Source organism: Mirounga angustirostris, unplaced genomic scaffold (genome assembly GCF_029215605.1).
Source record: "Mirounga angustirostris isolate CCGP_5_RB_7025 unplaced genomic scaffold, mMirAng1.0.hap1 SCAF_13, whole genome shotgun sequence".
Taxonomy (NCBI): Eukaryota; Metazoa; Chordata; class Mammalia; order Carnivora; family Phocidae; genus Mirounga; species Mirounga angustirostris.
The window spans coordinates 57,714,910-57,730,440 of record NW_026991721.1 but is presented as its reverse complement, the minus strand read 5'-3'; the positions used below and the strand labels follow the sequence as shown (position 1 = coordinate 57,730,440).

Sequence of the window (15,531 nt, the reverse complement as noted above, 5' to 3'; positions counted from 1 at the left end):
AAAATGCTCAACATCACTAGCCATCAGGGAAATACAAAGCAAAACCACAGTGAGATACCACCTTACACCAGTTAGAATGGCAAAAATTGACAAGGCAAGAAACAAGTGTTGGTGAGGATGTGGAGAAAGGGGAACCCTCTTACACTGTTGGTGGGAATGCAAGTTGGTACAGCCACTTTGGAAAACAGTATGGAAGTTCCTCAAGATGTTAAAAATAGAGCTACCTTACAAACCAGCAATTGTACTACTAGGTATTTACCCCAAAGATACAGATGTAGTTAAAAGAAGGGGCACATGCACCCCAATGTTCACAGCAGCAATGTCCACAATAGCCAAACTGTGGAAGGAGCCAAGATGCCCTCGGTACATTAGGGTGCATATATCCCTTAGAATTAGTACTTTTGCGTTCCTTAGGTAAATACCTAGTAGTGCAAATGCTGGACCATAGAGTAGTTCTCTTTTTAACTTTTTTGAGGAAACTCCATACTGTTCTCCACAGTGGCTACACCAGCTTGCATTCCCACCAACAGTTTAAGAGGGTTCCCTTTTCTCTGTATCCTCACCAACACCTGTTGTTTCTTGTGTTGTTAATTATAGCCATTCTGAGAGGTGTGAGGTGATTATCTCATCGTAGTTTTTTTATTTAAATTCAATTTATTAACATATAGTGTATTATTAGTTTCAGAGGTAGAGTTCAATGATTCATCAGTCTTATATAATACCCAGCGCTCATTACATCACATGCCCTCCTTAATGTCTATCACCATGTTACACCATCCCCCAACCACCCTCCCCTCCAGCAGCCCTCAGTTTGGTTCCTATGATTAAGAGTCTCTTATAATTGTCTCCCTCTCTGATTTCATCTTGTTTTATTTTTCCCACCATTCCCTTATGATCCTCTGTTTTGTTTCTTAAATTCCACATATGAGTGAAATCATATAATAATTGTCTTTCACTAATTAACTTATTTCACTTAGCATAATACCCTCTAGTTCCAACCACATCGTTGCAAATGGTTGATTTCATTTTTTTTGATGGCTGAGTAATATTTCATTATATATATATATATATATATATATATATATATATATACACACACACACACACACACACACATACATATACACACACCACATCTTCCTTATCCATTCGACTGTCAATGGACATCTGGGCTCTTTCCATAGTTTGGCTATGGGGGAACCCTCTTACATTGCTGGTGTGAATGCAAGCTAGTGTAGCCACTCTGGAAAACAGTATGGATGTTCTTCAAAAAGTTGAAAATAGAGCTACCCTAAGAACCAGCAATTACACTACTGGGTATTTACCCCCAAGATACAAATGTACTGATCTGAAGAAACACCTGCACCCCAATGTTTATAGCAGCAATGTCCACAATAGCCAAACTATGCAAAGAGCCCAGAATGTCCATCGACAGATGAATAGATAAAGAAGAGGTGGTATATATATACTATGGAATATTACTCAGCCATCAAAAAATGAAATATTCCCCTTTGCAACGACTTGGATAAAACTAGAGGGCATTATGCTAAGAGAAATAAGTCAGTCAGAGAAAGATCATTATCACATGATTTCACTCATATGTGGAACTTAAGAAACAAAACAGAGGATCACGGGCAAAGGGAGGGAAAAATAAAATAAGACAAAATCAGAGAGGGAGACAAACCATTAGAGACTCTTAACCATAGGAAAGAAACTGAGGGTTGCTGGAGGGGAGGTGGACGGGGGGATGGGATAACTGGGTGATGGGCATTAAGGAGGGCACTTGATGTACTGAACAGTGGTGTTATATGCAACTGATGAATCACTAAACTCTACCTCTGAAACTAATAATATACTATATTTTAATTGAGTTTTTTAAAAATCAAAAAAACTCCACCTTTTCTCAAGGTACAACTACATATATATGTCCATCTATATTTATGAATATGTTTATATATTTTTATTATTTTTACACAAACAAATAAAGATACATAAAGAAAAATATGGACACATACATACCAAATTATTAACAAATCTAATTGTATTTTAGGTGACTTCTTTTTTTCCTGCTTTATTAAAGTATAATTGACAAATAAAAATTGTATATATTTAAGGTACACGATGTGACATTTTGATTTTTTATACATTGTGAAATGATTACCAAAATCAAGCTAATTAACATATTCATTAACTTTTCATAGTTGCAATTCGTGTGAGAGTATGAGAACATGTAAGATCAAATCTCTTAGCAAATTTTAAATATGCAATACAGTATTATTAGCTATAGTCATCATGCTATCCATAAGATCTCCAGAAGTTATTCATCCTGCATAACCAAAATATTGAGCCTTTTGTATGTGATTGTCCAGGGATATCACAAGATATCTCAGAGGATGAGAAACTCAGTGAGGAATAATTTAACAACTCCCAAGACCAGAGCACTTATTGCTCTCATTTAATAGGGGCCAAGGGCAGGCTGCCTCAAAATGTGCCACTTTGGTACATTAATTATTTTCAATAAAAGCTACTTAAGAAACAGCCGATGAAAGAACTCTCAGACCCATACTGTCCCTCTGAAAGCAGAAAACAAATCTCCCACATGAAGAATACCCTCCCTGTACCAAGTAAAAAGACAACCTTATCACCAGAGATAAGGACTTGAAAGTTGAGAGCACCGGAGAAACAAACCTTGTTATTTTTTTCTAATCTACTACCTTGGACTAAATTCTGCTTAGAATTCCCTACTAATTTAAGCTCCCAAACACCTGTTTTCTTTATCCTGTCAATTCCTCACAAATTTATTGTTTCTTTGTCTAAAAGGTATAAAAACTGCCTGCCTCAGTCTTCTTTAGGTCTCAATTTCATTATTGGGCTTCTGCATGCACATAATAAAACTTTGATTTTTTTTCTCATGTTAACCTATCTCATGTCAATTTAATTCTTAGTCCAGCTGGAACACCTTGAACATAGGCTCTGTTCAGGAAGTAACCTGCACAGTCAAACATGGCACTGCTCTCTCTGTTGCTTTGACTGTAGAAGATACAAGTCTTGTCACCCTCCTGGTGAACATGCTCCAAAAATAGAATTCACTGAGCTATTTCCTAGTGTTTCAGCTTACCCTAGTGTTTCCACCCACTGCTTCCACAGACCACATCATGGATAACTAGAGATGCTAAAAATGCTATTCCTTTGCCAAAGTTATTTCTGCTTTGGAAAAAATACATAAGCAACCTGCTCCTGGATTTGCTTGGTCTTAAACCCATAAATGATGGGGTTCAGCATAGGTGGAACCAGAATGCAGACATTAGCCAATAAGATGTGGATATGAGGGGCGCCTGGGTGGCTCAGCTGGTTAAGCGACTGCCTTCGGCTCAGGTCATGATCCTGGAGTCCCGGGATCGAGTCCCGCATCGGGCTCCCTGCTCGGCAGGGAGTCTGCTTCTCCCTCGGACCCTCTCCCCTCTCATGTGCTCTCTTTCTCATTCTCTCTGTCTCAAATAAATAAATAAAATCTTTAAAAAAAAAAAAAAAGATGTGGATATGAGGTGGACTGTGGCGTCCAAACTGCTGAGTAAGGGTTGTAAAGATCGCAAGCCCATAAAAGAGGACAATGATGCAGACATGGGAGCCACATGTGTTAAGAGCTTTGTGGCAAGCATCTCGGGAAGGCATGTGGAAGACAGCATGGAGAATCAGCACATAAGAAACAAAAATTAACAGGACATCTAAGACCACTGTCGACATGATGACAAAAAGTCCATACCAGATGTTCACTCAAATGTCATTACAAGCATATTTGGCCAAACCAATGTGTTCACAAAAGGTGTGTGGAATAATATTATTTTGGCAGAAAGTCAATCTTTTCAAAAGAAATATTATGGGGAAAATTGTACAATAACTTCTCAGACAGTTACTCCAATTTTCCCAATCAGAGCACATGTAAGAATAGTGGTGTATCTCAGTGGGTAGCATATGGCAATGTAGTGGTCAAACGCCAACACCAGCAAGATCCCTGACTCAGAGATGAAAGTGCAGTGGATGATGAAGAATTGAGTAATGCAGCGATCCAGGGAGATCTCCCCAGCATGGAACCAGAAGATGGCCAAGGCCTGAGGTACTGTGCACGTGGAGAGGACAATGTCCGCTCCGGCCAGCATGCAGAGGAAGAGGTACATGGGTTCACGGAGGCTGCACTTCATGAGGATAAGGCAGATGAGCAGGCTGTTCCCAAGCAGGGCGATGACCTAGGAAATGAAGAAGGGGATGGAAATCCACATGTGCTGGTCTTCTAGCCCAGGGATGCCCAGGAAGTGGAAGATCATGTGGCCAACACCAGTGTGGTTTAGGGAAATCATACCTGTGGAGACTACCAGAGATACTTCAATTCATAGACAGAGTAGAAAATACAAGTTTTCTTGCAATATTCTTTGTGAAGACACTAGGAGCTTTTGGCATATCTCACACTCTCCATCTTCTGTGAACATGCAAACACTAAGAAACATAAGAAGTCACTAGGACATATTCTCTACCTCAATGAGTGATAGTCTAATTTGACATATATATATATACCCAGCTAATCAAATAAAATACATTATTGTATGTATTTCTCCTACAAACAGAGGATTATGAATATACAAAGGAAATCATTATATGTATCTGGAAAGGCTACGTAACAAGATGTTTCTTGAACTTGACCTTGTAATAGGTAGTTCATCATAAGGAAAAGAATGAAAAGGGAGGGAAACAAGAGAAGAAAATGTGGGTATTCAAATCCAAATATGGCCTGTTCACTGAACAGTGTTTATTCAGCTCCAGTTAGCTGTGCATAGGGAATGCTGAAGAAAGCACGGTGGTGTTTGTACAGGCATATTTGGCCTAATTGATGGAAATGAGATTTGAAATCTCTCTGACTTCACCACATTATCAGCTCACTTGCAGAGAGAGTCAACAGACCTTTAAGAAGTAACATTGACGGAATCTGTGTACCTGAATAAGGCACTGCTTGTGCTCACACCTTAGGAAACTAAGTTCAGAAATGACTGAATTTGGAAAATAAAGTATTATTGCTGGAAAGGGATATGCATGATATCTGGGAGGTTTTCTGGAGGTGGAAATTTTATCAGTTATTCTTAGTATACATTCATCCATTCATTCATTCACTTGGTCATTCAGGAAGCAGTAACTATTTTTCAGGCACCATATTATAAACGGGGGAAATAGAAGCAATGGGAATTGGCCTGAGTTCTGCCCTCATGGTTTGAGAGAAAATCAAATTTGTAAGCAGAAAGTTTGAAGAAGTGGAGGCAAATGCTAATTCCCCCTCGTGAAGGGGTATTTAAAAATATCTAGCTTAGTAGCTAAGGTATATCTTACACTCAAGAACATTATTTCTTCCATTCCAGTTATCCTCTTGGTGCCCCTGATTTTTCTTTCTGGGGAAAAAAATCAGCTCCAATTTCCATCCTCCAAGTGCTGGGAGAAAGTGTTCTGCCATCAGAGTCACCAAAGAAGTCCATTCAGCTGGCCTAGGTCAGGGCACTGTCTCCTATAGAGCATATGGCTGCTCTGTGAGAACGTTCTCTCCAGTGAGGGCAGCTGATCTGCAGGAAAACCAGTGTATGGCATCGGAGGGATGTGAGGGCTGGTGTGTGCCCCACAGACCTGATTGGGAAAGGAAAGAAGAAAATGGCAAGAAGGAAGAGGCCATAGAAGACACAAACCAATAAAGGCAGGGCTGGAGAGGGGGCAGATTACAGGAGCTGGTGATGGTCATGTGTTTGGGGAAACGGAGTAGCAGAAAAAAATTTATTTTTTGAACTTTTTTTTTCTTTTAAGTAGGCTCCACGCCCAGGGTGGAGCTCAGTGCTGGGCTCGAACTCACAACCCTGAGATCAAGACCTGTGCTGAGATCAAGAGTCAGTCGCTTAAGTGACTGAGCCACCCAGGCATCCCGAAGACATTTTATTAATAGGAGCCAGTGAGAGAAGGCAGGGAGCTCAGAGGTTGAGGATTTGCCTGCTCAATTGGTCTCCTGACCAAATTAGGATGACTTTGGTCTGACACAAGTTCATCCTCAACATCCCGTTCAATGCCCCTCCCCCATAGTTCCCTCCTCACACCTGCCTGAGATGTCCTGGTCTGCTTCCCAAGCCCTGCTTTGGGAAGCCCAACAGAGATACCAGTCATTCTCTGGGCTCTTGTCATGTTTGCCAAGAAGGGTTTGAAGTACGTCATTATCTTTTCTGTTTTCTCATGTCTAACCTAAACATTAGAGCACTTGCCACATATTGGATTACTTCTCTTTCTTGAGCAACCTTCATTAACCTCAGCTACCCATATACTCTCAACCTCCCTTCCCAGACCAACCCCTCCACTGCTGCTGTAACCAACCAGATTGGTATCTCTGGTCTTTACCATTCTTGGTGCACGGAAGTCCTGTCCCCCCACCCCCAGGCCTTCCTGGGATGTGACATCAGTCCAATCCTTACCTTGATCCTGGAACCTGCCCCTCTACACACATGTCTAATTTACTCACCAGCTCTTACTGAAATTGGAGATGACATTCAGCTTGTTGGGAGCCAGGCACTGGGCTGTTTATTCTCTTTCATGAGAGCTCTTGAGGGCAGTGCTTACATCAGGGCCCCAGGGACACGGCTGTCTCCATCAGCCTTGCCCTCCTCCAAATGCCTGGATCCCAGGTCCCTAAGTGCCATTTCCCTCCCTGGCCTTCTCCTGACTAGCTTCTTGCCCACTCCTCCCCACCTGCTCTAATCTCCATCCCACACTGAGTGTTCACATTTAAGATATTCACTACAAAAAAAGCTCTCCCAGCTAAACCAGGCTTGCTACAGACCTCTTTTAATACTTACACTGGCATTAAATATTGAATTAATGAATAGTAATTTTTTCAATCTACAATATCAATACATGTAATATGCAAAGATGATTTTCAAATTTTTGTTTTTCATGTAAAGGATGATGTTGCAGTTATATTCATCCCGGGATTGGTGATGAGATTCACATTTTGAAGCCATAAATAATGAATTTTCATTCTTTCCTAAGGGTCTATAAACATCCATGCATAACTTGTAGATCACATGGGATTCTTGAGATTCATGACACATTTTTATTTCATTTGCCTACCTAGTGTATCATTCTGTTTAGTGCTTGGTCATCAAAAATCCACATTTATGGTTGCTAGAAGAAAAAATTCTCCTGCTTTGTTTATATTCTTTTATAAGTAATTTTATTTCATTTTCCTCATCCTGAATGTAGGATGTGAACTTTTTTCAACTTGGAAATAACTTTATATTCTGATTATAAAAGCAATCTTGTACATTATTGTTTTTAATCAGAAGACAAGAAGAAGAAAGTAATCCCACCTTCAGGAAAAAAAAAAAATGTGTCATTTGATGTAAATGCATATAAGTATATTATCCTAGCTAGTTCTCCATACTTTATGCTCTTCTAAAAAATCATATTAGTGAAGAGAAGGAAAAAATCTTTTCTACCAGTCAAAGTGTTCCAGCTGTACTAAGAATTAAATTGACATGAGATAGATGAACAGGGGGGAAAAATCAGTTTTATTTGCTCACAGAAGCCAAATAATGAACCTAAGACCTAAAGAAATGACCAAGGCAGGTAGTTTTTATATTTTTTAGACAAAGAGACAATAAATCTCTAATGAATTGACAGGATAAAGAAAATCTAATTTCAGGAGTTTCAATTAGTAAGGAATTCTAAACAGAACTCAGGCTGGGGCAGTTGATTAGTGCCAAGCAACAAGGGTTGTTTGTACAGACTTCTCAGCTCTAAATTTCTCACCGCTGGTGTTAAGGATGTCTCTTTTCCTGTTGGTGCAGAGTGGGTACCGTCGCGAGCATGCTAGAAAGGCAAGTACGAGTTGTGTCTCTGCACAATGTCAGCTTTATTTAACCATAAAGCAAGGGTAAAGCAGGTTCAGGATTCCAAACTCAATGACATTTCACTACACATTTAGTCTGGCTTTATACACATCACACAAAGCAAAGCACAATACAAAGTCACACAGCAAACATACAACAAGGGGTAAGAGGTTAAGGAACCAAAGCAAAGTCAGTCCGTGCGTGCGCACGTGCACAGGTCAAATGAGGCCTCGTCCAGTCTGGGTCCCTTGCCGCACGCGCTGCTTCTTACATTCAAGCAGTGCAGGATCTCCCTTATGTTCAGAGATCAGTCGGGCCAGCAGCTGCCTTTCAATGTTGTTTATTCGCTGAATATCCTTCAACAAATCACTTGTCCCGCACTCCATTATAAACTTTCCTTCGCTCATCTGCAAAGTGCAGGCCGTGGCAGTCATGTCCTCGCAGACCCACGTGAGCGCTGAATTACTTCTTGTGCCCAAAGTACCCAGAACAATGTCCCCAGGTTTGGACTGTTTCCATGACTACTAGCCCTTGTCCTCGTTTCCCAAGAAATGCTTTTTCTTGCTCAACTCTTCCCTGGTGGCATATACCTAAAAATCGCACAAACAGAAGTTTGCGGAAAGGGCGTTAAAAGCCCTTCTCAGAAAATACGGACTAGTCCAAAACGCCACATGAAAGTTACCTAACGAAGGCGCCAACTCCAGCCACGACCTTCAGTAGAAGCAGACCGTGTGAAGAAAGCTCTTTCCTGTTTTCTCCTCCGCGGCCAGCAGCAGCTCCTCCAGACTGTCCACGTCGTCCGCCCGCTGGAGGCTCTGGCACAGCTCGCAGATGAGAAAAGCCCCCAGGGTGGCGTCCTCCAAGGTGTCTGCGATGTCCACGTTGACCACGTGCACGGGCTGGAAGGTCGCCTGCTCCCTGGCCCACAGCTCTTGCATCACTCGGTCATACACACTCTCCTCGCAGGTGAAGATGACGTCGAAGGGGTCGCTGCACTCCTGAAACCTTTCGGGGCGCGGCTTGATCCTCTCGTTTCTCCCCAAGAGGTGCAGGATTCCGTTCCTGCTGTAGCCTTCCCGGTCTTTCCTGCAAAGGTCCTCGTACATCTGCTTATACGTCGTGGAGAAATCGTAGATCACCGGGCGATTGCTTGAGGGTCCTGGCAGCTTCACCCGAGATCCGACTCCGAAAGACTGGACGTGGAACCCTCTTTTGAGGAGGATGCTGTGGGCTTCCATGCTCCTGTTCACATTGCTCCTGCACACCACAGCCACCCTGAGCGGGGACGAGGGCATGGTGGTGGCCTCTGGAGGCTGCGGAGGCTGCGGGGGCGGCTGCGGGGGCGCTGCGGCCAGGGGGCTGACCACCTGGTTCAGCTCTTTCGACCAGCAGAGTGTCTGAGGACAGACAGGGGGCTTATTATATTTGGTCACCTCCACGGTGTGGGCGGAGACTTTCCAGGACTTCCTGATGAACTCGGTTTCAGCGGGTGGAGTGTCCTCTGATCCTGAGCCCATAACCTAATCACAACAACTGTGAGGTGATTACCTCCACTAAGCCATTGAATCCCAACTAAACCACTGAATCTCGATGAGGGTGTGGCCACCCAACACAGGGATGTGAAACCTGCAGTTGGCCGGGTTGGTCTACATGGGGAATGAGGGCTGAGGTTGACAGTGACCAGGTCAACTAGGCTAACTGTAAGCATGTCACTGCTCTGCAGTGACCTGGTCAGGAATATGGGTGGAAAATCTGTTTTGAGGTTTTGAACTTACATCCAATTCAATTCTACATACAATGACATATAAGTATCCTTGCACATTAACATACATTTGGATTTTCTAGAAATGCAATTGTGTAAACCATAGGATGATTGTACGTAGTTTTGCCCAAAAATTTATAAAATTGTTCATCAATGCAAACAAATCACATGCTGGACAACATCCCTGCTGATAGTATATTAAAAGTTACAACACAGCGTTGTCTGCATTTAATACTCTTAAAATCACGATTCTCAAGGAAAATCAGGCTTTGAACTTCCAACTAGCAAAGTGTCCCAGAACAGGAACCAGGTCACCTTCAAGGAGTGTGTGGAGACTTCTAGGACTTCTTGATTGATTCAATTTGATCAAGTGGAGTACAATCTAATCATGCTAACCATAATCTAATCATTAGAACAATAGATGATTAAATCACTTGTACCTCTAGTTCCCCTGACAAGGGTGCTGCTACCAGAGGGAGCATTTTTAAATCTGGAGTTATCTCTGTCGGTTTACTTTTGTATTTGGCTAGAGAGGAGGGATAGGAAAAAGGAAGAAAGGAAGGAAACTTCTGGAGGAAATGATATGTTCATGGCACAGATCGTGGAGATGGTTTCTCAGATGTATATTTATCTCCAAACTCATCAAGTTGTATACATTAAATATGAACAGCTTTTTGTATGTCAATCATACCTCAATAAAGTGTTTTTTAAGGACATCTTGTTACAGCTATATAAATGTCAACTAAGAGTACTGTATGGTGGGGCGCCTGGGTGGCTCAGTCAGTTAAGCATCTGCCTTTGGCTCAGGTCATGATCCCAGGGTCCTTGGATGGAGCCCTGCATCTTGGGCATCCTGCTCAGCGGGGAGTCTGCTTCTCCCTCTCCCTCTGCCCCTCCCCTCTGTTTATGCTCTCTTGTGCACTCTCTCTCTCAAAATAAATAAATAAAATCTTTTTTTAAAAATTTGTTTTAGAGATTTTATTTATTTTTCGACAGAGAGACAGCAAGAGAGGGAACACAAGCAGGGGGAGCTGGAGAGGGAGAAAGAGGTTCCCTGCAGAGTCGAGAGCCCAATGCGGGGCTCGATGCAGGGCTCCATCCCAGGACCCTGGGATCATGACTTGAGCCGAAGGCAGATGCTTAACAACTGAGCCAACCAGGCACCCCAAAAAATTTTTAAAAAGAGTACTGTATATGGCTTTTTGAATCAGTGCAATCTGGCTAGTCAGTTAAAGATATCTCAAAGAACCTACCAACATAGATCTCATTTTTCAAAACCATCAAAAAGGCCAATTTTATCAAATGATTTTATTGCTTAAATCTAAAGAGAACACACAGAAGCAGAGAGTAGAATGGCAGTTACCAGGGGCTGGGAGAAATGGGGAGCCACCTCTCATTCTGCCCCCAAGGTGGCTACAGATGCTGTAGAATGGATGTAAAGTTTCAGTTATGCAAGATGATTGAGTTCTAAAGATATTCTGTACATAGTGCCCATAATTAACAATATTGTTTTGCACACACAAAAAAATTGTTAAGAGGGTCAAAAAAAAAATTATCAACACCTGGGGCCCATCCCAGACCAACTGAATCAGAATCTCTAGGTATGGAATGTACTGTCATCCTGATTTTATTTGCTAATTTCTGTCATGCCTTCGCCCACTCACCCTTTACATTTCAAAATGTATTTAATGCCAGAATTTAGTCCATACACATTTGATGTAAGGACTGTTGTACTTTGCTTCATTCCTTATGTTTTATTTATTTTACATTTTTGTTTCTGCCCTTGATTTTCTTTATTTTTGAGATTCTTATCAAGTTGTTATACACTCCATTCTGTCCTTGTTAATTTTGAAGTTCTACTTTGATTTTCCATTCCATTAAATGGTTACCTACACTTTCTCTTCCCTTCCTAATCACATCACATTTCCCTGCTATTATTTGAAGACAAATTTTGTAAATCTCTTAATTCGTTTTCACTGACCGTATTCCTAACTCCCAGGTTTTGCTGAGACATTTTGTTAATTCTAGTTCAGTGGTCCTAATCTAATTTATCTTGGAGATAGTTCCTTTGATGTCTGAGTCCCTATAACTTAGAATGGACTTTGCCTGAAGCCTCACCTTCTTTTTCCATTAGACTTCATAATAAATTATTTAAATATTTAATCCAAACTTCAATGCTTGCCTCTGTTTTCTTTCTTTTCTTCACATTCCCCTGCCCTCATTTTGTTCTGGTTCACATATCATAATGTTTGAAAAATCTCCTCTCGAGTATTTTTGTCAGTAGGGAAAATGGGAGATACAGACATTCTGAGTTGCTGTGTATTTTTCTTTCACCCTGATGGATGAGCTGCATCGTGGCTGGATAGAGGTTGGGTGTAGTCCTTAACTGCCATTTCACTGTCTTTGTTCCAGCATTAGAGATAAAAAATCTAATTCCAGCATGATTCTTCTTTTATACATAACATGTTCTTTTTAGCTTAATGTTTGTAATACTTTTCTCTTTTTCCTTAGAGCGAAAAAATCAGCATAGGCCTTTCTCATCAGTCTAGTTCAGTGGTTATCAATCTTTTATTCATTATCACCCACCTAAGGAGCCTTTTTAGACATTTTTTCCTAATTCCCCCTATGAAATTTTAATAGCACAGATAAATCGCATATCTGCTTCTGCACTGTATCTGTGCTTTATACATAAAAAGAGTAAGATTTTTTTTTGCCACCACCAACACTACCAGCCCCTGAACTCATTTTCACCTCCTTAGGGGTAAGATCACCCCTGTTGAGGAAGCATGGTCTAGCCTGAAACACACTGAGCCTCTTATAACAGCTCAAGAAATAGTCTACTAGTCTATTATTGTCTACTAGTTCATTATTGTCTCCCATCCGTTAATTTCTTCTGAAATTCTAGTAATTTACATTTTGTTATTCTTGATTTATCTTTACATTTTTGCTACTTGTTTTGAGATATTTCTCAAATCTAATTTGTATTAAGAAAGACCATCTCTTCCTTCAATTCATTCACTAAATTATTTAAAAGAGAAATTACATTAGGGACTCAGAAAATGTTTTTTGTCATCCTCCTCCATCAATTTCTTTAATGGAATTTACCTTTCATCTGAGTTGTCTTCTTTCTCCCCTAGCATCTGTATGTCACTGGGGGAACGTGCAGTTTGTTCTGACTAACTGGACAAAGGGCTTGTACACCCAGCTCACTGAGGCTCAGGTCTGGTTGTTCCTAGACCCCAAATGGGAGCAGACCCAGAGATGGTGGAAGGCAAAGTAGTCTCTATTCCCCACAAGGGTGGTGGTGAAGAAAAAAGAAGTGGCAGCTCTCCTCTGATGCACCTGAAAAAGCCTTCCAGCCCCCTCACCTCCTACATTCCACTCATGATTTCACCTTGGCTTTTTGGGTCCATGGAGAGTCCAGTCTCAGAATACCAAAATCAACCTCCCCAACTTCCCTCCTTAGCGCTTAAGCCTAGGCACTAACTTAATAGCATTCAGAAAGCACTCCCACACACCCTAGTTCTGCCATCAGGCCTTCAAGCAACCAAGACCTCCTTCCTGTGCTATCATTTTACAACTCTCTTACAGTGCATGGGACAGATATAATGATCTGCTCACCCCAACCCTAAGTTAGTCCATCTCTAAGATACCTATACTGTCTGTTTCATTAAAGGGTGGCAGAGAACTGAGGTTTGTGTCCTTCTTACTGTGGTCTCATTGAGGGGGACCCCGCTGGGTAAGGGGAGTGGGACCCAGGCTGAAGAACCCTGGGGCAGGAGTGGGACCCAGGCTGAGGATGCAGTGACAGCACACCAGGGCACCTCCAATCAGCTGAGGAGACCCCAGCAGGTGCTTTGACTTTGCCCAGAGAGAGTGTCCATGAGGACAAGATCCCCAGGACAGAGCTTCCAGTTCTCACCTGAGGCACACAGCCACCTCTCATTCTGGCCCCCAAGGTGGCCACAGATGCTGCTGAACATCACTCTTGGAGCCAGGTCCCAGGAGAGCCTGGGGAAGGACTTGGGCCCACCCACCCACTGCCTTTCTTCCTCTGCCAACCCATGGGAAAGGGAAAGTTGGAGTGTGGCAGGTAAGGCTGGTGGGCAAGGGCAGAAGGGCACTGGGGCCTGAGGGGCAAGGGGGAGGAGGAATAGATGGTCAAGTGGAGAATCAGAGAATGAGTATTCTCAAGACCAAGGGAGAGAGTGTCCACAAGCGTCTGCCTTCGGCTGAGTGCTCACCGGCTTAGATGCACTGAGATGCCTTGTGGAGTAGTAAGAGCCCAGAGAGGGTATTGCATTTGGCTGGGAGAAGTTGGCAGGAACACAGTGTCCCATATACACTGAAGTCTAGAAAGCTCAAGATGTGGCACTGGAATTAGGGTTTATAGAAGAGAGGCATGTTAAAAGTTCTCCCCTTACCTGCTTTCAGAATAATAAATTAGACCCCTAGAACTTCCAAAGGGAAATCTATTTCTTCAGACTCAGAATAATCTCTTGGTTTATAAAACCCATAATAGATGGGTTTCAATCCATGGTAGATATCATTATTTTTGATGTTCAAACTGTCTTGAGGTCTCTGCCTCCATGCCAACATAGATGAGAAGGAGTAAGCCTGGAGACAGAGACCTGTTACAACTCCCGTGAGGGAGGATGAAACCTAAACCAGTCAGATTCTTGGAGCTTTAGGACATTTGTGGATGAGCACTACGTATATCCGGCCTCCACATCTGAGCACAATGGAGTAGCTTATGACACACTAACCCTTCTATCAATAGTAAATGTAAAAGCTGGATAAAATACATAAAGCAACTGAAGGTATTAGAGAGAAATTGAGTCAGGCAGGACTTGAAGGAGAAGCAATTTCTGGAGAGAATGTAGGTGCACCTATTGCTTTTTCCCTCAGGGCATTTTCTAAATCTGGTGTGGGGAACAGACCAGGCTGAAAGAGGAGGCTGGGCTGGGACACCTGGGCAGCTCAGTTGGTTAAGCATCTGCCTTCGGCTCAGGTCATGATCCCAGGGTCCTGGGATCGAGTCCCACATTGGGCTCCTTGCTCAGTGGAAAACCTGCTTCTCCCTCTGCCTGCTTTGCTCTCTCTCTCTCTAACAAATAAATAAATAAAATCTTTAAAAAAAAATAAGAGGGGGCTGGGCTTACGGCATTTCCAGTGGGCTGGGAAGAAGGAAGTTGGAGTTCAGAGATGCCATGGAGTCTGAGACTTGAGATGGAAGATGCAACCTTAGAGAAATGAGCCCAAAAGTGAGTGTGCAGGTTCCCCTTGATGTATTTGCCAGTTCCTAAGCTGTGCATCTCCACAGTAACTAAGTTGAAAGCAACAGTTCTGGGGGGGGAGGGAAGATGGCGGAGGAGTAGCCCTATTCCAACTGGTCCCCAGAATTGAGCTGGATATCTACCAGACCACTCTAGCACCCACAAAATCAGCCTGAGATGTAAGAAGATAGATCTGGATCTCTACAAACAGAATATCACTGGCGATTGGTTCCAAGGTGCAAAGCAGGGAGCCTTGATTCTGCAGGCAGATATCAGAGGATAAATGGCATCGGCAGGGAGCCTGGCCATGGGGATCCTACACCGCTGGTGAGCGATAGCCTCCCGCGCTGGGGACCGGGCACAGACTCGCACACAGACCGGTAGCAGCGGAGAAAGGACTTTACCCCTGGAGGAAAACCTGTAGCGGCAGGGCTGCACATGCAAACTGGGAGCAGCTGGCAGTTTTAGAAGCACAAAGAGCAGAGACGTGCACCGACCTGGAGGCAGGACTGGGGGTGCTGCAGAGGGGTGCACAACCCAGGACTGCAGTTTATAGCAGCACAGACAGAAACGGAGACAGTGTGGCCTG

At 42.7% G+C, this 15,531-nt stretch overlaps 1 protein-coding gene and 1 pseudogene across 1 annotated transcript; both read right to left on the bottom strand.

Annotated features, from left to right (window-relative positions):
* Nucleotides 1-3,198: 3,198 nt before the first annotated feature.
* LOC123856496 (olfactory receptor 52B4-like) lies at nucleotides 3,199-4,355 on the bottom strand (annotated as a pseudogene).
* Nucleotides 4,356-8,015: 3,660 nt separating this feature from the next.
* LOC123856673 (RNA polymerase II subunit A C-terminal domain phosphatase SSU72 like protein 3-like) lies at nucleotides 8,016-9,199 on the bottom strand. Its single transcript, XM_045892816.2, has one exon. It carries the CDS (start codon nucleotides 9,197-9,199, stop codon nucleotides 8,618-8,620), a length of 582 nt encoding a protein of 193 aa, XP_045748772.1. The 3' UTR covers nucleotides 8,016-8,617.
* Between the last annotated feature and the right edge of the window lie 6,332 nt (nucleotides 9,200-15,531).

What these genes read in the sequence shown, in the direction of transcription:
- LOC123856673 (XM_045892816.2), bottom strand. Translation starts at nt 9,199, where the DNA reads ATGCCCTCGTCCCCGCTCAGGGTGGCTGTGGTGTGCAGGAGCAATGTG.